Genomic DNA, 21,198 nt, shown 5'->3' with positions numbered 1-21,198 from the left:
ATCCATGATTATCTTTCGATGCAAAACTGGATGATCATTGATTTCAATTTTTCTTTTCTCTGGCCATCGGAAGAATGCTGCTCATCATCATCATCATCGTCATCGTCATAATCATAATCATCGATCATTAATCATGATCGAAGGGAAGAAAATTAATTTCCAATAAATTCAAGCAATACACACTATATACACCTTTTAGACACGCAACTCTATTTCTATCGATCATGTGAATAATTTTCATTGCTGTGTTGTTATATTTGATCACATTTGAAAATTACCTTTTCTTCGTTTGTTTCGAAGGCTTACTTATTTATTGCTTTGCTCAGAGATAATTTAATTTAATTTATTTTCATTTCATCTCCATATGAATGAATGCCCCTTTTGGCTTCTTGTGAATGAAGAACGGAAAGAAAAAAATTTCACTCATATCAATCCATTCGATCTATAATACACACACACTCAAATAAAATCGGAAATCCGAATGTTACACGCTTATCGATTTTATAACAAAGTGAAAACAGACAAAATTGATTCAATTTCCGTGCGAAAAAGGCTCAATGATCGTAATCATAGGTAAGAAAATCATTCACACTGCATTTCAATAATTGTGTGTTATTTAGCATCGTGCAAATTTTTTTCCACTCTCTCTCTCTCTCCATCTCTCATTATTGATTCCGAAAAAAACAAAACACAAAAATCTTGCCTTTTTTCTGCAACAATTTTCCTCATTTATCATTTGAAAAATTGAATCGATCATTCAATCTTTATTTTTTTCTTTTTTCTTTTTAAAAATTTACACATAGCATTGTAACAAAGACGAAGAAGAAGAAGAAAAATAAAAGTGACGGGCAACTGGTATATAACTGGTAATTACCGTATAGGTTAACGTACATTTGGTGAGATTCTATTATTATCATAAAAAACGAATCGTTCGATTTTGATTATCGTCGATCATCATCATGATCCAAACATCCATCTATCTATCCATCAGTTGATTCATTTTTTATTCTTGGAAAACTATTTCTCTGGATGCTATTTCAATAACGGATAGTCGTTAGATACATAATTGTACACAAAGAGATGGATAAATCCGTTATATTTGAACCAAAAAAAAAATATTAAGAACTAAAGAAGATTTCCAAAAAAAATTGGACAAAAAATCGTCGTCATGTCTATGATGATTATCATCATCATGGCTCATCGTTCATTCAATTCGATTCGTTTTGATATGATTTCTCATCCATTCATTCATTCTCAACATGATAATAATGATTGATGACTTTTTTTAACTTTTTTTTGATAAATTCATTCCCTCCCTGTCTCGGATAATTTTTTGTGGTTTTTCTTTCGTCTCGATAATCATTGAATTATGATGTAACCTGTCGTATTGCCTGGCGAACACAGATTAACACTTCCTTTTTATTTTTACTTTGCAGACTATAAAAAAAAACAAAATAAACACCGAAACAGACAATATGTGCAGAACATTCATATTGTGTAATTTGGACAATAATTAATTTCCATAATTTGGCATGAATGAACATTCTCCAAAACAATTAGTAACCAAAATAAACATCCTTCAATAAATCATCCAATCAGGTTTGTATGTCATTCATGTGTGGCCGGATGTTATATTTATTCTTTCTCTATATACATCAAATATGGCAAATGGTCATTTTTGGCATTTTTGGAAAGCTTGAAAATGAAACTTCTCTGTGTGTATAAATATAAATATAAATAACGGTATTATTGTTCTTGCTCTTGTTCTTTGTGTGTGTGTTTGTTTCTGCTTTTTAAAAAGATTCCAAAACTTTGACGAATTATCATTATAGAGAATATAATAGTGTTTGATTGACTCATACACGGTTGTGGTTCAAATATGAAGGAATGAATGAATGGAGTGACCAATAAACAAACGGTGTGGACGACCTGTTGGATGGATGGTCATTTCATTTTTTATTTTATTTTTTTTATTTTTAAACGAGTTGTTCATGAATGAATGTATGGATATAACAACAACAAGTCATCTCATATCATTATCGATCGTATACGCCGTTGTTTGCCGAAATCGTTTTTTTCATTTATTCACTGAAAATGATCGACGCGAATGGATGAGGCTTGAAAAAAGAAAAGAGGCAAATGGCAAAAATAGTGAGCAAAAAAGTGATCACCAAGATCAACATCACTTGAGAAATTCTAACGTTCGAATGAAAAAAGTACCTATCCTACAAGTCCGTTCCCAAAGAAAGTTGGTAAATCGAAATTCTAACATTTTAATTGATTGTCATCCTTTTTGACATTTTCAGAATTTCAAATTTGTATCGCTTTTGTGAATTTGCGATTTTTTTCTCTTGTTTATTCGAAAACGAAAAAAAGAAAATTTTAAAAAAGACAAACCAAATTAAACTTGGTTCATCATATTCATTGATTCATTGATTCATTCATCATAATAAATTCAACAATAACAAGCAATATGTATTTTAGTCATATTGATAAGCTATAGATACGGTCATCAACATGAACATAAAGGAAAAGCCGATGGACGATCGGATCAGACATTGTTATGGAGATAAAAAAAAGAGAAAAAAGCAGCGAACGAGAGAGAGAGAGAGAACAACGATAGATGATATCCATTCATCCATTATAGCTATGAGACTTGTTGTTGTTGTTGTTGATGATGATGATGATGATCATTGCAAATGTTGGTTTTTAGTTTAGAAAAGTATATTTGCTATAGTATAGTGATGATGTTTTTTTGGATAATTCAACTGACCTCATTCTTATGGTGGTCATTCCACCTTCGTTCTAATTCAGAAGAAAAGCAGAAAACAAACGACGTCGCCATCGTCGTCGGATCTCATCATGGATCTTTTCAATCACCATATATATAAAAGTGATGCTTGAGGGCTACCATTTATTTATATAATGATAATGTATATAATGTATAACCAACCAATGATGATGATGATGATGATGATGAAAGAAAATCGGTAGGAAACAAGAGAAAAAAGAAAAAAGATAAGCGAATACCAGGTTTACAAACACAACATAACTAATACAGAGAAAGATGGATGATTTGAAGCTGACGTTGTGTTGTTGTTCGTCGGTTTTAATTTTAGAAATTTGTTTTTTTTTCACTACTAATCATTTCATTTGGTCATTTAGAGATTTCGTTCGATTTTCGCCTTTTTTTCATTTTCTTCTTTTTCTTCTTCTGATGATGATGATGATTGGCTGGTATGGTTTATTCAAGTCTGCCGGTTGTTGTTGTTGTTGTCGTTGTCGTTTTTCTTGAATGGTAAAAGAGACAATCAAAAATGCCAATGGAAAGAGCGCCACACACATAAACTGTTGGTATATGGTACATACTCATGGTTTGAATTTCACTTTTATCCATAAAATAAAAAATGAAAAAAGTCTCCCACTCATGTTAGTTAGTTCTTCTTTTTCTTTTTCATTTATATGAAATCACCAAAAGTTTAAACATCCTTGTTGAAGCATCGTTTTTTCCATTCGTAACTCGTTCGACACTTTGTTAGTTATACACACACACACACACACACACACACACACACTATATTGACCATACCAAACCAGCCGAAAAATCGGACACACACACACATATCCGATCGACATATCTCAAACGACATCGAACAGATCGACGTACGTTCATTCATTCATTCATTCATTTTTTGTTCATTTATCGTATCGGTTACAGCATTCATTCATTCATTCATTTGCCAGCAATCGTTGACTTTGGTCATTCATCAGTTTCATTGATTTTTTGTTTTTCTTCTTGTTGCTTTCTTGTTGTTGGTTACCAAAAAATCTCTTCACATAACTTGGATAAATATACACCGAACAAATAGACATCATGTACAACAACAAAATCACTTGTTTATTAGTTTGTATGCTATTGCATATTGTTTCTGGTCAATTTTCTTTCGGCGGTAGCAGCGATAGCGGTTTCTCGGGATTCAAATTATCCGGCCCATTAGGTCAATTGATGCGTGGATCAAGTCCATTGAATTTAATGACATCAAATTATGGTTTTGGCCAAATTCTTGGATCATTGATCAACAGTGGTTCGAATAGCGGTGGACCATTAAGTCAATTGGCTACGGCAGCATCATCTCAATATATAAATGCCCTACGAAGTAATCCATTGTTGAGTCAATTCGCTAATGTTGCAGCTGGCCAACAATCAGGACCACCATCAGCAGCAAGTCCATATGCTGCTCCACCATCACATCAACCACATTCACCACATCATCATTCTATGTACCAGAATCCAATGGCTCTTTTAGGTGGTGACAGTTCAATGTATGGACCACCACAGCAACCAGGTTATGATCATCATTTTGGTGGCAGCAATGTTTTCCCACAATTTGCAACACCAGACAGTAAGAGTCTTTTTTTTGTTTCATCCACTATAACGATACCTCGTTCATTTTCTTAACAGACTATTTCCCCAATGGCCAATATGGTGGCCCACCACCAATTCCATCGTATGGACCACAATCCTCATATGGATCACAGTTGCCATCACCAATCCATCACCTTGATCGTAAAAAATAATAGATAATGCAGCGAGTTATGCATAAAAAAATCCTCAATAATTTTACCTTGAATCATTTTCCTCGTCATCATCGCCATCATCATCATTATCATCATCATCATCACATCATTAAAGCGTTAATTTTTATAATGAAAATTCACAAAGCCCAATACTTCTTCAGTCACAAATTAATCAAAAACAATCAAACTAACACACACTGCTGCTTGTCCAATTTTTTTTTTCACTTTCGTTTCCTTTCTGTTCGTGGTGTGTACATTCATGTACATAGTATTTTTTCTCGTCATTCATTCATTCATTCATTCATTCATTCTTTTCTCAATTTTCGTCTTTAGACCAACTAACAAATCATTCAACAGAAACAAAAACAAAAACACCGAGATGTTTTCGATTTTTATTTGTTTTCTTTTCGAGAATAATTTTTTGATTTTTGAATAAATAAATTTAAATTTCATTACAAAACAAAACAAAAAGCATGAAACTTTTCCAAAATCAATCAAGCATTGTATCAGATGTAATAATCTACTAGTATAATATAATATATTTATTGTTGATTTTTTAATTTCATTTTTTCACTAAAATAACATTATGTGGAAATGAAAGAAAATGTTATTTACAGCAAACACACGGGAGGATAACAAAATTAGATTAATGAGAAAACGAGAAAAAAATGACAATTTGTTGTTTCAATAGGAAAGAGCTTTTCTCCAAATGAACGAATCCATAGAAAAGGAATGTCTGTGAAGATTTTTTTTTAGAATCTTTTAGAATTTCTTGGGGACCAATCAGATGAAATGAAATGAGTAGGAGGTACCATCAGTAGTTTCGAATATTGTTGGCATATTAATGCTCGAAAAATACTATCGATTTATTGGCCGTGGTGGTAATGATGGTTTTTCCAGTGCAGCAAATGCAGCATTAGCTAAATGATTTTGTACCTGTGGATTGGTAGCTATTTTAATCATCTGATTCTGCACTTGTTGATTATTGGCCACTTGATTCAGAAAATTATTGACTAATGGACTTGGACTGACTCTTCTGTGTTTGGGTGATGATCGGGGCAGGGGAAGAAATGCAAAGAATTAATATATTTTCCATTCAATAATTAAATTGGTAAAGAAATTTTAAAAGACATTTATTATAATTATTGCAGCCAAATTAATCAGTTTATATAATAATAAATCAATTTATAACATTAGCAATCATCAATCATCAAATTCAATTCAATTTCAATCATTTATATTATTAATAATAGAGAATAGAGATAGAGATTACTTAGTAATTGATTAGTAGATTTGAACGAGAATTTTCAAAGAAATTGAAAGCAGAACTGTGAAGCAGAAGCATTATTGATAAGAAACGAATGGTCGAGAGAGATTTGACTAAACACACGTTGATTATCTGAGATGATGAATTAAATGTGGTAGATGTGTGTGTGTGCACAGGTGTTGGAGAGAAAAAATGTATATGTGGTTGAAAACAGTTGACATTTCAATTTCAATTTCAATATTATCATTATTATTATTATTATGCACTAGGAATAAAGTATTTATATTTATGAATGTGTTATAAATGGGTAATAAATCAAACATTAACCATCAATATATATGAGAAGATAATCAAGAGAAAAAACATGATATTCTATTCATTTGGTTGTATCAAAGTATCGGAATTGAGATTCTGGATTCAGTTTGTGTTTTCCCAAGATAGTGGGTAACAAATAATTAAGCAGAACGTTTTCAACATTAAATAATTGTTTGTTGTGGTTGTTGAGACTAATGATTTAGTAGATTTTTTATTTATGTGATCCGAATCCAAAAGCATCGAGCACTGAATCAGTAACAGCCTGTGTGATGCCTTGCTGTATACCTTGTTGGATACGTGGTGGTAGATTAGGCATTCCTCCTCCTCGTCTGATTGTGTTTGTAAACAATGTTTTGATTTGATTTGTTTTTTGGCACAGAAAAAATGGATTAAATTATAAATAAGAGATAAGAGATTAGAAAGCACAGAGATTGATTGGTTAGATATTTACATTTGAAACAGATTTGTTGTGGTTGTTTTGTTTTGGAGCAGTAATTGTTGTTAACAGCAAAATAAGCAGCAGCAGCAGCAGCAGCGTTGTTATTCAAATGTATTTGATTGATTATATGGACATGTATGGACAAATCGATTTATGGGAAACAAATTAAGACAAGGACAATGAAGCACAGATTAGTTTAGAGAAAAGTTTGTACTATTACTTGACGATAATAATAATAATTCGTCTCACTTTGCTCGATAAACAAGAATGGTAGATTGATAAAAAATGAAAAAAAAGTTACTCACGTTGGTATCAATGGAGGCGGTAATCCTCCAGGACGAACTGGTGGTGGTGCTGTTCCTCTGCCTGGAACGTTCGGGGCCGGACGTCCAGGTGGTGGTGGTGCACCTCGGCTTGGATTCGAGCTTGGTGGTGGTGGCCGATTCATTGGAGCTGTTGGATTTGTTGCCGGTGGCGGTGCTTTTGATATATTATTACTCATTGGTGTTGGCGATGGCGCCATATTACGCCATGACCAATCATCTTTAATGGGTGGTGGCGCCGGTTGATAGCTAGTCTGCATTGATACATCGCCAATGATTTGTAATGCTTGTTTGCAAGCATGATACATTCGCAACATTTCTTCTCGTTTACGTTCTTCTTCTGGAGATTCTTCCATCATCGTTGACTATTGAAATGAATTTGATTTCATAAGTAATGATAGCAACAAGAAAAATTTTACTCACCTGATCACCAGCTTGATAAAGTTGAGCCAACAGCTCTGAGTAAATGAAATCTTTCGATTCATTGATCATAAGATGCATGATGATCTTGGGAACGAGGTCCCTATAAATGAGAAAAAATAGACATTTAATGTTTTCGTCTGTTGAAAAAATGATCAAATATTTACCGATATGTTTTGGTGACGATTTTCATGTATGAATCGACCAAATTTCTAATTGTTTCCACTTGTCGTTCCAATTGTGGATCAAGACTAGATACACCTGCATCGGCACCATCTTCACCGCCGTTGGCTGTACTGGCTTCACTACTACGTTCGGGATAGACACCAGCACGAAGGAATGATGCTTTCCATGAATCAACATCTTCCTGTGATTCACATGACAATTCTAATTGTTTATAATCTTTATAGACATTTCTTTGATCAGGATTGAACAATGCAAACGTATGTCGTCGTGACATAAAACCGGATTCCATGTCCTAGTGGCAAAGTAGTAATCACGTGGCATCATTATAAACAATTGTTAATAATAACAACAAAAAAGGTACCTTAATTTTGAGACCATCAAGTGGAAGCATGTATTTCTTATCTTTTTCTTCTTCATCTTTATACCAGGACAACGATTCACTGGTCAATACAAACCAATAATCACGTGAACCACCTTTCATGATACCCAAATTGTGAATATTCATGTAGCCTTTACGAATTACCTAAAATGATTTCAACAATTGTTGATTGATAAATTAGTTCATATTCAATGCATTCCTAAGCTTATACATTAATAGATTATTATCGGATCTAAACCTATCTAAAACTACTTAAAGATCGAGAATCTTACCCCAGTCTTTTTTTCAACAAAACAATAACAATAATGCAGCATTTAGAAAGGGAAAAAAATTAAATGTGATCAACAATGAGTTATCAATGCTAGAATCGATTCTGATACAATACATGTAAGCAGATTATTACCTGATTTCCTAGTTTGCGTTTCTGTGAATTGTCTGCTGATTGTTGAGCATTGGAAAATCCAATGAAATCTTCGTGATTTGTGTTCATATAGGCCAATTCAACATCGCATAACATCATTATTTGGTCTTTTGTTTTTTGTTCACGTTCACGGACATGTGACATTATGATTCGTTCTGTTTCTTCTTGTAGCCTTGGATATCGAACCATTTTCTGTGTACAACGGCGAACAACATTACCCATTTCGGCAATAACTAAATCAACGCATTTAATTGATGGTTCTCGAAGCTGACCGATTTGTCGTTTAACAATAGCTTCAAAGGCCATATCGGGTGTGAACAAACCGACACGAATACCATGAATGTTTCGAATGGCAAACGCAATCTCACGTCGGAGTTCTTTCTCGTCGAATTCCATTTTAACAATTTCAAATGGAAAACGTTCATGAAATATGCGATTGATACGAGCACCACCGGATAATTCGGATGTATTGATTGCAGCTGAACCGGATCCTTCAATGTTTCGTTCGAAATCTGTTTGTAGCTGTTGTATCATCTGCAACATTGCTTTTGTCTTTCTAGTCGGATCGTCCGGACGAAAGTTTTTATATTCTTCCACTTCTTTTTCCAGCTGTAACATTTGCTTCTGGAGCTTATCGCGCAATGCAGGCAATGTATCACGAATGTGATTGGTCAGTTGTTGATTAAGCACACGTTGAAGATATGGTGTGCCCATACGGTCTGCCATATGACGATATGATGGGTGGGAGAGGAAAAATTTTCGTTCAGCATCTAAAGCTGTTTTGATGTCTTTACGTCCCTCGATGTCACGTTGTGAACGATTAACCACACCGATATAACCACGTCGGAGTGGTAATAATTTGTTCTCAAGAATATCTTTGGCATCGGTACCTTCGTCCATCAAATCAAGTTTAGTAATTACACCGATGGTACGTAAACCTTCTGGATCAACTTCTTTAGCCAATTTTAAAGCGTCAGATGTAGCCAAATCTTGATTTGCACTTGTTACGGCCAAAATCAGACAATTTTCACGACGAATATATGTCAAAAGCATTTCACGAATTTGATGCTCAATGTCGGCTGGTTGATCACCGACCGGTACTTTTGTCATGCCTAAGAGAGATATTAGTTTCCATTACAAAAAAAACAAACACTAATTTTGTTTATGTCATGACTAACCGGGTAAATCAATCAAAGTTAAATTTAATACATGAGGTGAATAAACTCGAAGATTGATTGGTATTGGCGAGATGCCTTTGTTTGATCCGGTGGTTCGATCGGTTTCATCCTCAATTTCTTTACGTATTTCATCAAAGTTGGTGAACTTTTTACCACGACAATGTAAGAACTCGCCATATTCTAGTGAATAATAACATCAACAACAACAAACATTGAGTAATAAAAAACTCATTTTTGAATATACAAACCCATATTCGAGTGGATCAGTTGCAATACGAGCGGTCTTCGTGTGACGATACCTGAACCACGTGGAAGAAAATCTCTACCGACAAAATTTTCCAAAACAGATGATTTACCCGCAGATTGGCCACCAATAACTGCTATCTGTGGCAAGTCCAATGACATGGACACACCTGTAACGAATAAAAAACCATTTGATGATGAATAACCCAATCAACTAGAATTCAACATACCCAATGCAGAAAATGCATCTTGCAATTTATTGACAATGGGGATAAGGCCTTCCATCCCGTCGTTGCCAGCGACCATTAATTGTTGAAAGACAAATCAATCAAAAATCGTTTGTTTTTTGCTGATCCACTTGGGAGGCAAAACTGAAATCGTCATGAAAGATCTAGTTTTGGTAGAAATAAAATGAAAAAATGCAAATTTTGATTAGAATTTCTCATAGACTGATGAATTATGCGACAAATGAATGAACGAGAGGAAATCATTCACAATCTAATGCAATGAATTCCTATATAGAGAGGTGGATCAATGAACGAATTCGAATGTTTGACAAATGCTCGACGAATGAATGAATGAATAAATGAATGGTCGAGAAAAAACAACAACAAAAGAAAAGAATAAGGATTGCTACAAAAAAAGAATTGAATTCACAATTGATTAATCACCTATAACATTCAATTTCAAGAACAGGCAGCTGTTTCAGAAATTATCTTTTTTTACGCTTTATTTTTGGATGAAAACTGTTGTTACTTTGTGATGATGATGATATAATACAAATTGAATTGAATTGAATAAATATATCATGAATCTCATGCACACACACACAAACACAAACAATACACACAATACACACAAACAAACTCAAACTAAACTCGGAAAATAATGAACAGAACAAAAAACGATAAACGAACGAGTCAACCAAACAACCGCCTCTCTTTTCTGGCAATCATCATCATCATGATCAATGGCGTAACAAGCAAGATTAATGCATGCATGCATTACACATCCACTTATTTTTTTTACTTTATTTTTTAACTGGCGCTACAAGGCTATCGATTACGCATGCGTTTAGGTTTTTTCTTTCTCGTTGCTTTTGCATTATTATTGCTCATCATCATCATCATCATGATTTCACGCCCACCACAAATTGAGAAAAATTCAATCAATTTTCAATAATCAAAAAAACTTTGCATCTCTGATTGTCTATTGTGATTGATGAAAATTAATTGTATTCACAATTCAATTCAGTCACTAGTCAGTTTTTGGATAAATGATGATCACTCACTTCTTGAATCATTATTGGTCAACAAATTGATTATCAAAAACGTACCTTTTATTATTATCTGTGATTATTGTTGGCGTTTTAGCCGATTATTTATTGAATTTGATAACAAAGAAAATAAAACTAAAATGTCACTTTTTTATTGTTCCAAAATATTAAATCGTCGTGTGTGTGTGTGTGTTTGTGTTTGTGTGTGAGATTCAAAGCTAATTGATAATGATGACCAATTTATTCATTTTAGGCGATTGTTTTGATTCAATTCAATGATGATAATGATTCGATGGTGGTGATGGTGATGACGCACAACAACAATTGATTTTTATTTTGGAAGACTTTTTTCGGTTCATAGATGACGATGATGATTTGATTATTAAAACAAAAGCAAATAAAAAACAAAATTGATGAAACGAAATACAGATCAATGAATCAAAAAGATGGAAACCATTCAGATGATGAAAAAACGAAAACAAAAAATAACGTTTGGTCCAAAGCCCCTATGAGAGAGTGAGAAAAAGGCCCTTGAATGTGACACTCACTGTTCGATATGGAAAAGGCAATGAAGAATTTTTTGTTCTCTTGAAGGTCTTACCATTCAACGGCAACGGCAACGACTATGAAACCAAACAAAAAAAAACTGTATCTAACACTGGCCTATATATGTGAAGCTATCATTGCGCCGGTTTTTTTCGGTGAAATTTCATGAAAATGGTTCCAAATTTTTTTTTGCGCAAATGCCCAGTTAGTGTGCAGTGTGTACTATATATTTGGTTAGTAGATTCTTGCATATATTTGATGTGGCAATTTAGTTTAATAGTTTTGTTGGTCAATAACAAATGAAAATATGAATAACACACACATGAAGACATGGATTTAAAGATCTTCAAACCAATATCCATTGGTCCATTTTTCCAGTAAATTCCTGGTAACCATCCATAAACGGCTTTGTACATCCAGATTATATGATAACATGCTTGATCTGGTTGCTTTACTGTCTTCGAAATATTCGCCACCTTTTTGCTTTAATTGACTTGACAATGATGCATATATTATGGTTTCTGCACCGGCTTTTGTGTCCTGAAAAAAATGAAATCAAATATCGGTGATCGGTGATCGATGATCGATGTTGATTGGTTGATTACTTACACGAAATGTCAATTGATTCGCTAGTGATGGATATTGTTTCATTATTTCGATCGTGTTCAATAGATCTGTATCAACTAATCCTGGATGTACAGCAAATACTTTAACACGTTCATTCCAATCTTGTTTAATGCTCAATGTACGATTCAGTGAATAGATGAACATCAAAACAGATAGTTTGGATAATCCATACGCATAATGTGGTGAATATACTTGCAGTGATTGCAAATCATTAAAACGAATTCTTGTTGGGATATGATGTAAACATGATGTAACCAATACCAATCGTGATTGATCACGTTCATCTTTTGCTGTTCGATATAGATATGGCAATAGATAATATGACATCAATACATGACCAAGATAATTGATAGAAAATTGCGATTCAAAACCATCCTCGGATAATTTGAATGGCGGAAACATTACACCGGCATTGCCAATAAAATAATTCAATCGCGTATCATTTTGACTCTTGAATCGATCCAAAAATCTTATCACCGAATTCATAGACATTAGATCTAGATGCCAGATTTCCAGATTCCATTTGCCAACCGGTATGCCTTTCGTTATCGATTTATATCGGGATTCTATTTTTCTTGGATCATTCGATGAAGCCGTAGTGATTACACGAGCACCTTTACGGAGAAATGATCGAACCACTTCGACACCAAGACCACGACTACCACCAGTAATGATGGCAACTTTGCCCTCTAGATTTCCACGAATATCAGGATCATTTTCATTTAAAATTCGAATATTATTCTGATATGGTGCAACTTTGCGTTGGTGTTCACGCAATAGATATGGCAGAACCACAGCATAAAATTGAAGACGATTTGCCGTTATGAATACTGGATCTATGAATGAATGAATAAAATGAAAATGAAAATGAAAATGAAAATGAAAATGAAAATGAAAATGAAAATGTTTGACATTTATCCAAATACTCACTGATGACAATTTCGAAGCCCTTCACATCACTACTGTGGTGAGATAGAACGGCCAAAGCAGAAAGAAGTGGTGCAAAAATATTCATGATGATTTCTTGTGTTTCAGCAAACTAGAGAAACCACTGGATGAGATGATCTTGTTTGTTTCTGTCAAAAAAAAAATTACAAACTGAAATTTTTTTCAAAATTGGAATAGCCAATGTTTTTTCCCAAACGGAAATCAATTATTAATCATTGGATTACCTCCCAATCGATGATGATCTGATTTCCTGATAATCTGATTTCGAAACAAAACAAAATGTAGGGTATGTGATCATCAGACAAACAAATGATGAATGATTGATGACACACAATACAATGTGTTGGATGTGATTTTTTTTTTGGCTTTAAATTGCTGATGATTTTTTCAATAGTAATGTTCAGAATGAATTTTTGTTTTGTTTTAAAATGAAAAATGTTCGCGCTTGCGCATCTGTGTTGATGTATCGAATACGTCATTCATTGATTTACAATATCACGCCTCGTGTGTGTGTGATTTACGTATTTAACACATGATTGGTATAAAAAACTTTTTCTTATAAATAAATATCACCATCCACATCCATCCATTATTATTGTAATAATGTACTGTGGTGTTTAAATAAAATGGCCACTAATAACACCGTTAAGTTCGTAATCAATTATGATCCGATCAAGGTATTTGATTATTATTTGGCGGTTGAAATGAAATGAAATGAAATGTATCGATACATTTATTTTACAGGGTCGATCACTAATAGCAAAGGAAACGATTGTTATGGGTGAAATAATCTTTGAAGAATCGCCATTAGTTTGTTCGCAGTTTTTATGGAATGCTGAATGTAAATATGACGCTTGTCAATATTGTTTAACACCATTAGAAACGGCTGAAGAGAATGTTTCCAGATTGACAAAAGAATGCATTCAATTACCATATGTTGAACAATGTTGTCAGACCGATAAATGTAAACATGTCGATTGTTTAGGTTGTGGTCGACAGGAACGATATTGTTCGATTGAATGTCGTCAACGTGCGCGTGAAAGTTATCATCAAACATTGTGCCCGTCACAATCAGAAACGATGGCTATCAATTTGAATAAATTGTGTCAACATTGGAAATCGATTCACTATCCACCTGAAACAGCCAGTATAATGTTATTGGTGAAAATTCTAGCTCGTATCAAACAGGATGCAACTGTTGTAGAAAAATTGCAACAATTTTCAAGTAATACTGCCCAAGAATCAGAAAAATTTGTCCATATTTTATGTGGCGATAAATTTCAGGAACAAATCATTATTCTTCGTCAGATTATCGTGGATTTATTTCCAAATGAGGAAATATTGAATCCTTTCTTGACTGAAAATGGCTTTAAATCACTATTGGCGATAGTTGGAAAAAATAGCCAAGGAATTGGAACAAGTGCATTCAGTCAATGGGCACGAAATTGTGAACGATTAGTTGCCAATAATCCAGCCGAATGTGAACAAATTAATCAATTGATTGATGGATTATTTGAAAAAATGGAACAAATTTCTGGATGTTTCATAAACACAGAAGGATCTGGTCTTTATGAACTGCAGAGCTGTATTAATCATAGTTGTCAACCAAATAGTGAAACATGTTTCCAACATAACAATTTCATTCTATCATTGAAAGCATTGGAAACAATCAATCCGGGCGAAGAAATAACCATTTGCTATCTGGATGAATGTTGGAAAGATCGAAGTCGACATAGCCGAAATAAATATCTACAGCAAAATTATTTATTCACTTGTCATTGTCCAAAATGTCAACAACAAACAAATGATGCCGATGAAACCAGTGATGAAGAAGATGAAGACAGCGATTTACAATCAAATCCCGATGATGACGAAGCAATGAATTGTGATTGATTATTTGTAAAACATTGGTGAATACTTTGATCAATTTATTCGATTCATTTATCATTTTTGTATTGCAAATATTTACCATTAATTGTTATAACGATTCGATCCTCTTTGTCGTCGATTGTTTGCTTTTCAAAATGAACGGTACAATCGATTGCTGACATTATACCATCACCGAATTCTTCTTTTATCAATGTTTTGAATGTATCGCCATAAATGTCGAGCAATTCGTTGAGTCTTCGAATGGTCGGATCACGTGTTACCGTCTGATTGACCAATCCTCGATTATCCGGAATCGAACCAAGTATTTGAATGAGTTTTTCCATTTCATCACCTGGTCTTTGTATGCTTAGAATTTTTACCAATTGTCGAGATAATTGTTCGTTTATAGGATGCTGTCCAAGAATGGCCGATGTTAGCCATACTTTATTCACTTCAAGTTTATTGGCAAGTTCTGCGAACTTTAAATTCGATTTACGTTTAGCATCTAAAATTATTTTTGACGCAACATTTTTTGACATGAAATTCAAATTCAAATCAGAATTAATTGTCGAATTGTAACGCGAAAAATTTCGCATCAAAGATGATAAATTTCGATTCATTTTCGAGTTGAAAAATTTTATAAATAAATAAACACTGATACATTGTATGTGAACAGTGCAAAATTCTTAGCGCATGCGTCTGTTTTAATCTGAGCACAATGCAGTTGAATATTATTCAATCCAAAAACACAGAAAAGAAAGTAAAAAGGTTAGTACTAACCTTTTTTGGTTATTATACAAAAAATAACCATTTAGGGTTAGTACTAACCTTTTTGGGTTATGAGCAATTTTGCCAGCCGATTGTTGCAACGATATATCGAAATCATCGATTGTGTCGTTCATCACGCGATTGTTGCAGCAATTTTTACCCCCTTTTATTGCATTTGACCCCCATTAAAATTTAATCGATATATATTGAAATTTAATTGATTTTATTGAAATATTAATTTATTAAAATATTAGAAATAATAAAATACATCCATATTTCACATCCCAATTGCGCCATACAACGTTAATTGTCCCGTTTGAAATAGATCCAATGTTCGCGGTCCATGTTCAAAGACAATGTCCAAATTCTATCCGTGGTTCGAGATTCAATTTCCCAATTGTTCGCCGGCAATCCTAAGTGAAGATAAATATTAGTTGTTTGTGCAATTAATCTATTCATTTGCTTACCAAAATAATCATCATGGCTGTCCAAATTCTATCCGTGGTTCGAGATTCAATTTCCCAATTGTTCGCCGGCAATCCTAAGTGAAGATAAATATTAGTTGTTTGTGCAATTAATCTATTCATTTGCTTACCATGACCATTTGAAATAGGTCCAATATTCGATGTCCATGTTACAATCCAGATTGCAATTTCCCAATGTGGGTAATCCTAAGTCAAGACAATTGTCTCACAAGACAAAATTCTACTTGATGAAGATAAATATTAGTGTTTGTTCAATTAATCTATTCATTTGCTTATGACCATTTTCAAGCCAAATTTCGATCGCTTCATTGATTCCAAAGATTCAATCAGCATCAAATTCAATAGGAAATAGCTCAGATCATGTTCCTAAGCCTAATCTAACCCTAGCCTAACCTGTTATCATGTGTTGAACATGGCCAAACTATTCTTGAATTGAATGCTGATGAACAATGGAACCGTCGAATTGATCTCGAACATAATCATCAATCGAATTTCAATTTGATGATTGTAAAATTTCAGGAACAAACCTAATAAAAAAAGATAGACCAATCTTTATTAGATATGAAGAATGAATATGTCGACTTACCGAATAAGTTGCTCCAATTCCGTGTTAGAATCATTGATAGCGAAATTAGAAAGTTACCTGATGATGACCAGATATCCACCAATAAATTTGTAATGTTCGGCATCATTACCATGATCGTTTTTATAAAGACGGCACCAATTTTATGTCTAATGATGATCATTGATCATCAATGAAAATTTTATGCTTCAAAAGACAAGGAAAATTGTTAGCATTTTCAATCTAAGGCAAAATGTAAATTACCTCATTGACCATGTTTTCACATATTAATCCGAATTCCATACATTGTCATACATCAAGTATAATGGACTCTGAAAAAGAAAACTTGAAAAGGATATGATTGAATACAATTTGGTGAAAACAAAATGTCATAAATACATTTGAAAGTCATCGAAAATGGGATTTGTTCGCCAACTTGTATCATGATTACATGATGACCGAACCAAACGATCTTCATCGATTTCGGGGCCAATTTTTGATCTTAGACCACAATAAGTTTGAACAACGATAATCTTGAATCGATTAAATTCTTTGTTCCAAAATTTAGTGCAAAAATCTACGATTAAAATAGAAAAAAATGAAAAAAATATCACGACATGATCACGAAAAATAGCGCAAAGTTGAGTGAGGACAACCGTCTTCGACGACCGTTGAATTCGAATGTTCGATTTTTACAACGATCAAATTCAAATTTGTATGGGGAATAGAAGGGAAAAGAAGCGCGCAGCATTTGCATTGAAAATAGTTAGCTGCACTACCACTGCTTGACTATGCGCAGTTGCTCATTAGTTGGACTTGGAAATTTTAGGCGGCAAAATGAATGCATTGTTTTTGCCATAGAGCAAGGTATTAACCATACATTGTTGAAAACAATTTAACTATCAAGTATATTCTATTTATGAATCAATAGACGTGATTACCGACGTCGAAGTATAATATTTCAATAGTGTCCATTCCTCAATCATAGCTGCGAACATAATATTCGATACGATTATAACCATGTTATGTCCACATAATGTTATTACATGTATAAATTAAATGTATGCGAATCATCACGAATTTCATTAGTAGCAGCATCAAATGATTGTGAATTTGGTATTGAAATTGGTATTTGTTGTGGCGATGCAGCTGTTGCTGCTGCTTGATGATATGATGATGGTGGAATATTTGCATTCATGGATGTTTGATTACAGCACATGTACAATATTCCGTTGTTGTTGTTGATGGTGTTGAAAATTATGATGCTGTAATTGTGGTGACATTATCATCATATTTGGTAAATCAATCAGTGTAGCAGGATGATGACGATTCATGATGGCCATTTTTGTAGCCATTGATTGTTGTTGAATTGGATGACCATCTTGATTATTATCGATATCATCATCGTAGTTTCGCACTCCAAAATGATTTATGATGACCATCTTTTTTAAAATTTTGATAATTACATTTCGGTATTTGATATAATATTCATTAAATAATAATAAATCTGAATAATTTAGTTATAAATTTTTGCTTATAAATTGATTTCATTATATATCGATTACTCTGTTGTTTTGGTCGAAAATTATTTTTCTGATTTATTTTTTCACTATAAATATTAATTTATTAATTAATGATTATTGATAATTTATCTTATAATACAAAAAAAATTAAATTTTAAAATAATGGATAGCGCTAACCAATTCGGGTGATTGCTAACCCAAAAAGGTTAGCACTAACCCAAGAAGGTTAGCATTGCAGGTTAGCACTAACCCAAAATGGTTAGTACTAACCCAAGAAGGTTAGTACTAACCTTCTTGGGTTAGTTTTTAGGGTTAGTACTAACCTTTTTTGGTTAGTACTAACCCTACTTTCTTTTCTGTGAAAATGAGCTCGCCGATCTGCCATTGAGTTTGGGGCTGGTACGATTGTTTGTCATTTGAATATATACCAGATTCCAAAAATCTACTTGGCCATCTATCTAACACCTCAAAATAATCATCATGGCTCGTGGTTTCCGTAGCTGGAATCCAGATTGCAAAGTATATGTGGGTAATCTTCAAGACAATTGTCTCAAAACTGATGTGGAAAATGCTTTTGCCAAATTTGGACCATTAAAAAATGTTTGGGTGGCTCGAAATCCTCCCGGCTTTGCATTTGTTGAATTCGAAGATAGCCGCGATGCCGAAGATTCGGTTCGTGCTTTGGATGGAACGTAAGTTTGACCGATTGTCATGAATTGAATTTTTGACAAATTGCAAATTTTCTCAAAAAATAGTCGAATTGGTGGAAATCGAGTTCGTGTTGAAATGTCTCATGGCCGTAGTCGACGAGGCGGCGGTGGTCGCCGGTTTGGTGGTGGTGCAGGAGGACCGGGCTATGATCGTAGTGGCGGTGCCGATCGTTATGGTGGACCAAGGTATTAACCATACATTGTTGAAAACAATTTAACTATCAAGTATATTCTATTTATGAATCAATAGACGTGATTACCGACGTCGAAGTATTTCCCGATCTCGTTCGAGGTATTTATGTTTTTGAAATTGTAAAAAATTATGAAAAAAAAAATTTCAAATGCTAATTTTCAAAGTTAGTCCATATATGTGTGTGAATAACGTTTCAAGATGAATAACGTTTCAGTTGAGTTGTAGTCTTAAAGTGTTGGCCATTTTTTCCTTCCATGATTTTTATTTGTTTTTCTTTTCTTTTTTTTCTTAAATTTTTTTTTGTTTTTGTTTTTCTCTATCATTCTCTGCACATTATTATGCAATTCTATATATCCTTTTTTATGAAACCAATTTAGGTGATTTACCAACCACCTAATATCCCTTCTACTACATTCATACAACTACTGCTACTTCAGTGTTCACCTTGAATATTATTGAACTTCGGTTCCGGTAAAAAACAAACAAAAAACTTTGATGATGTTTGCGGACAACGGTCAACCGCCGATGACCGCCCATTTTTGGCATGCATCTTTATCTTCAAATTGATATGTTTATGCCTGTTTTTCTGAATAGCTTATTGATTTGATGTGACATCTTGAGCCGATTGTCGGTTCGTCTGTCTCATCATCAGTCATACTGTTTTGTTCTGCCAATGCATCGAACGCAAAACATTTAAGTATATATTGATTATTGATTATTGATTGATAATTTTTGTTAAAAATCTGAATTCAAGGAAACCAAAATCTAATTTATAGCGTAACTTGATCATAACTTGTCCCATAGAAAAACATCTTTAACCGAAAAGAAATCTGATAGCCCCAGTGAAAGTTGAATTTGTTTCCATTTGTTTGCCAAGACAAACAAATATCATCGACTACTTTGATAATACCGACGATTGATCTGATTTCTGACCAAAAATTTAATTCCACAGCGCGATTGTCATCGTTATTGCTTTGATTTGATTGCAGAAAGATACACTTACATTTCCATTTCCGAAATGTTAACAAATTGAGTCGCATCAGTGCAGAGAAACATCGGCCCTCTATCTGTCTATTGATCTTGGATCATTCGTTCGAATAGTCATAAAGCAACACAACTTTACCACTTGTTCAACTGTATAGCGCTGCTACACTTCCAAATTGATATTTTGACAGCCGTTGTTAGACAAGACAAACCATTGTTGGACGATTTCGAGAGCCAAACTTGGATTCTGGTGTTGCTTCGATGATTGTTCGAAATGAAATGATGTATAATATCGAACATCATGAATTCTTCCATTCATTCATTCATTCATTCATTCAAATTCGGTATAGTACCAAATTATCAATGTTGATAAGATGTGTGTCATTTTTTGAATTGACTAAAACAAAAATGCAAATTATCTCAAATCATTATCATCATTATCATTATTAATATTAATATACATCCATCTACTACCTATTTGCCATTCATTCTGTTTGTCATTACTGAATCTCTTTTTCATCTCGTCTGGATTGATATTGATTTCGGTCCATTTTTTAGGTCACCACCACGACGACGATATTCAAGCCGCACACCAAGCCGATCTCGTTCACGTTCCACATCTCGTAATCGACCAAGGACTCCACCATCTCGCTCACCATCACGTGAAAGACGATGAAATGAAATGGACGACATAACATTGAAATTGAAATAGATTCTTTTCTCTTCACTTGACATCATCGACATTTGGTTTGAATGAATCTGGAAACAAACATTTAATTTTTCCATTATATTTTATTCTATTTTTTCTTCATTTTAAATCATTCTTCTTATTTAGTATATAATAATGTGACCAACATTGATAATTGCATGAATATTTGACTATTTTCAATTTCACTTTAGTTCTTGAAAAAGGCAATTTAAAGAATTTTTTTTGTTTTTGTTTGCTTTTAACAATTCT

At 33.5% G+C, this 21,198-nt stretch overlaps 6 protein-coding genes and 2 long non-coding RNA genes across 15 annotated transcripts; 4 read left to right on the top strand and 4 right to left on the bottom strand.

Annotated features, from left to right (window-relative positions):
• Positions 1-236: 236 nt before the first annotated feature.
• LOC124491446 (uncharacterized) lies at positions 237-1,510 on the top strand. The gene is made up of 2 exons (XR_012832472.1): positions 237-573; positions 804-1,510. It is a non-coding gene; the product is annotated as an uncharacterized LOC124491446 (long non-coding RNA).
• Positions 1,511-3,462: 1,952 nt separating this feature from the next.
• LOC124491381 (uncharacterized) lies at positions 3,463-5,049 on the top strand. The gene is made up of 2 exons (XM_047054011.2): positions 3,463-4,403; positions 4,463-5,049. Exons 1-2 carry the CDS (start codon positions 3,875-3,877, stop codon positions 4,576-4,578), a joined length of 645 nt encoding a protein of 214 aa, XP_046909967.1. The 5' UTR covers positions 3,463-3,874; the 3' UTR covers positions 4,579-5,049.
• A 50-nt stretch (positions 5,050-5,099) lies between these two features.
• shi (dynamin-1 shibire) lies at positions 5,100-11,830 on the bottom strand. 6 transcript variants are annotated; one of them, XM_075730616.1, is made up of 10 exons: positions 11,086-11,830; positions 9,980-10,140; positions 9,755-9,919; positions 9,507-9,686; positions 8,311-9,440; positions 7,890-8,051; positions 7,510-7,820; positions 7,346-7,445; positions 6,905-7,287; positions 5,100-5,614 (listed from the first exon to the last, which is right to left on the bottom strand). In XM_075730616.1, exons 2-10 carry the CDS (start codon positions 10,053-10,055, stop codon positions 5,437-5,439), a joined length of 2,685 nt encoding a protein of 894 aa, XP_075586731.1. In that variant the 5' UTR covers positions 10,056-10,140; positions 11,086-11,830; the 3' UTR covers positions 5,100-5,436. The 6 variants fall into 6 exon arrangements, with proteins under 6 accessions (XP_075586731.1, XP_046909953.1, XP_075586736.1 ...); XM_047053997.2 differs by lacking the exon at positions 11,086-11,830 and adding an exon at positions 10,421-10,697; XM_075730621.1 differs by lacking the exon at positions 5,100-5,614 and adding an exon at positions 5,694-6,489.
• On the bottom strand, positions 11,826-13,543 carry LOC124491375 (polyprenol dehydrogenase). 2 transcript variants are annotated; one of them, XM_047054005.2, is made up of 4 exons: positions 13,371-13,543; positions 13,129-13,274; positions 12,181-13,034; positions 11,826-12,111 (listed from the first exon to the last, which is right to left on the bottom strand). In XM_047054005.2, the coding sequence occupies exons 2-4, from the start codon at positions 13,211-13,213 to the stop codon at positions 11,908-11,910; spliced, it is 1,143 nt and encodes a 380-aa protein (XP_046909961.2). In that variant the 5' UTR covers positions 13,214-13,274; positions 13,371-13,543; the 3' UTR covers positions 11,826-11,907. The 2 variants fall into 2 exon arrangements, with proteins under 2 accessions (XP_046909961.2, XP_046909962.2); XM_047054006.2 differs by having other exon boundaries at positions 13,129-13,296; positions 13,371-13,536.
• Positions 13,544-13,630: 87 nt separating this feature from the next.
• Positions 13,631-15,197, top strand: Smyd5 (SET and MYND domain containing, class 5). Its single transcript, XM_047054004.2, has 2 exons — positions 13,631-13,823; positions 13,891-15,197. The coding sequence occupies exons 1-2, from the start codon at positions 13,773-13,775 to the stop codon at positions 15,037-15,039; spliced, it is 1,200 nt and encodes a 399-aa protein (XP_046909960.1). The 5' UTR covers positions 13,631-13,772; the 3' UTR covers positions 15,040-15,197.
• On the bottom strand, positions 15,058-15,647 carry LOC124491382 (cyanate hydratase). Its single transcript, XM_047054012.2, has one exon. The coding sequence runs from the start codon at positions 15,633-15,635 to the stop codon at positions 15,084-15,086; it is 552 nt and encodes a 183-aa protein (XP_046909968.1). The 5' UTR covers positions 15,636-15,647; the 3' UTR covers positions 15,058-15,083.
• A 1,263-nt stretch (positions 15,648-16,910) lies between these two features.
• LOC142597496 (uncharacterized) lies at positions 16,911-17,672 on the bottom strand. The gene is made up of 3 exons (XR_012832214.1): positions 17,230-17,672; positions 17,095-17,175; positions 16,911-17,037 (listed from the first exon to the last, which is right to left on the bottom strand). It is a non-coding gene; the product is annotated as an uncharacterized LOC142597496 (long non-coding RNA).
• A 1,024-nt stretch (positions 17,673-18,696) lies between these two features.
• On the top strand, positions 18,697-21,191 carry LOC124491383 (serine/arginine-rich splicing factor 3). 2 transcript variants are annotated; one of them, XR_012832212.1, is made up of 5 exons: positions 18,697-19,045; positions 19,109-19,249; positions 19,314-19,355; positions 19,634-20,584; positions 20,799-21,191. XR_012832212.1 is itself a non-coding variant. In XM_047054013.2 (4 exons), the coding sequence occupies exons 1-4, from the start codon at positions 18,834-18,836 to the stop codon at positions 20,914-20,916; spliced, it is 513 nt and encodes a 170-aa protein (XP_046909969.1). In that variant the 5' UTR covers positions 18,698-18,833; the 3' UTR covers positions 20,917-21,191. The 2 variants fall into 2 exon arrangements, 1 of the variants encoding a protein (XP_046909969.1); XM_047054013.2 differs by lacking the exon at positions 19,634-20,584 and having other exon boundaries at positions 18,698-19,045.
• Positions 21,192-21,198: the final 7 nt, after the last annotated feature.

Source organism: Dermatophagoides farinae, chromosome 1, assembly GCF_024713945.1.
Source record: "Dermatophagoides farinae isolate YC_2012a chromosome 1, ASM2471394v1, whole genome shotgun sequence".
NCBI classification, from domain to species: Eukaryota; Metazoa; Arthropoda; class Arachnida; order Sarcoptiformes; family Pyroglyphidae; genus Dermatophagoides; species Dermatophagoides farinae.
This window is presented reverse-complemented; position numbering and strand designations above follow the sequence as displayed.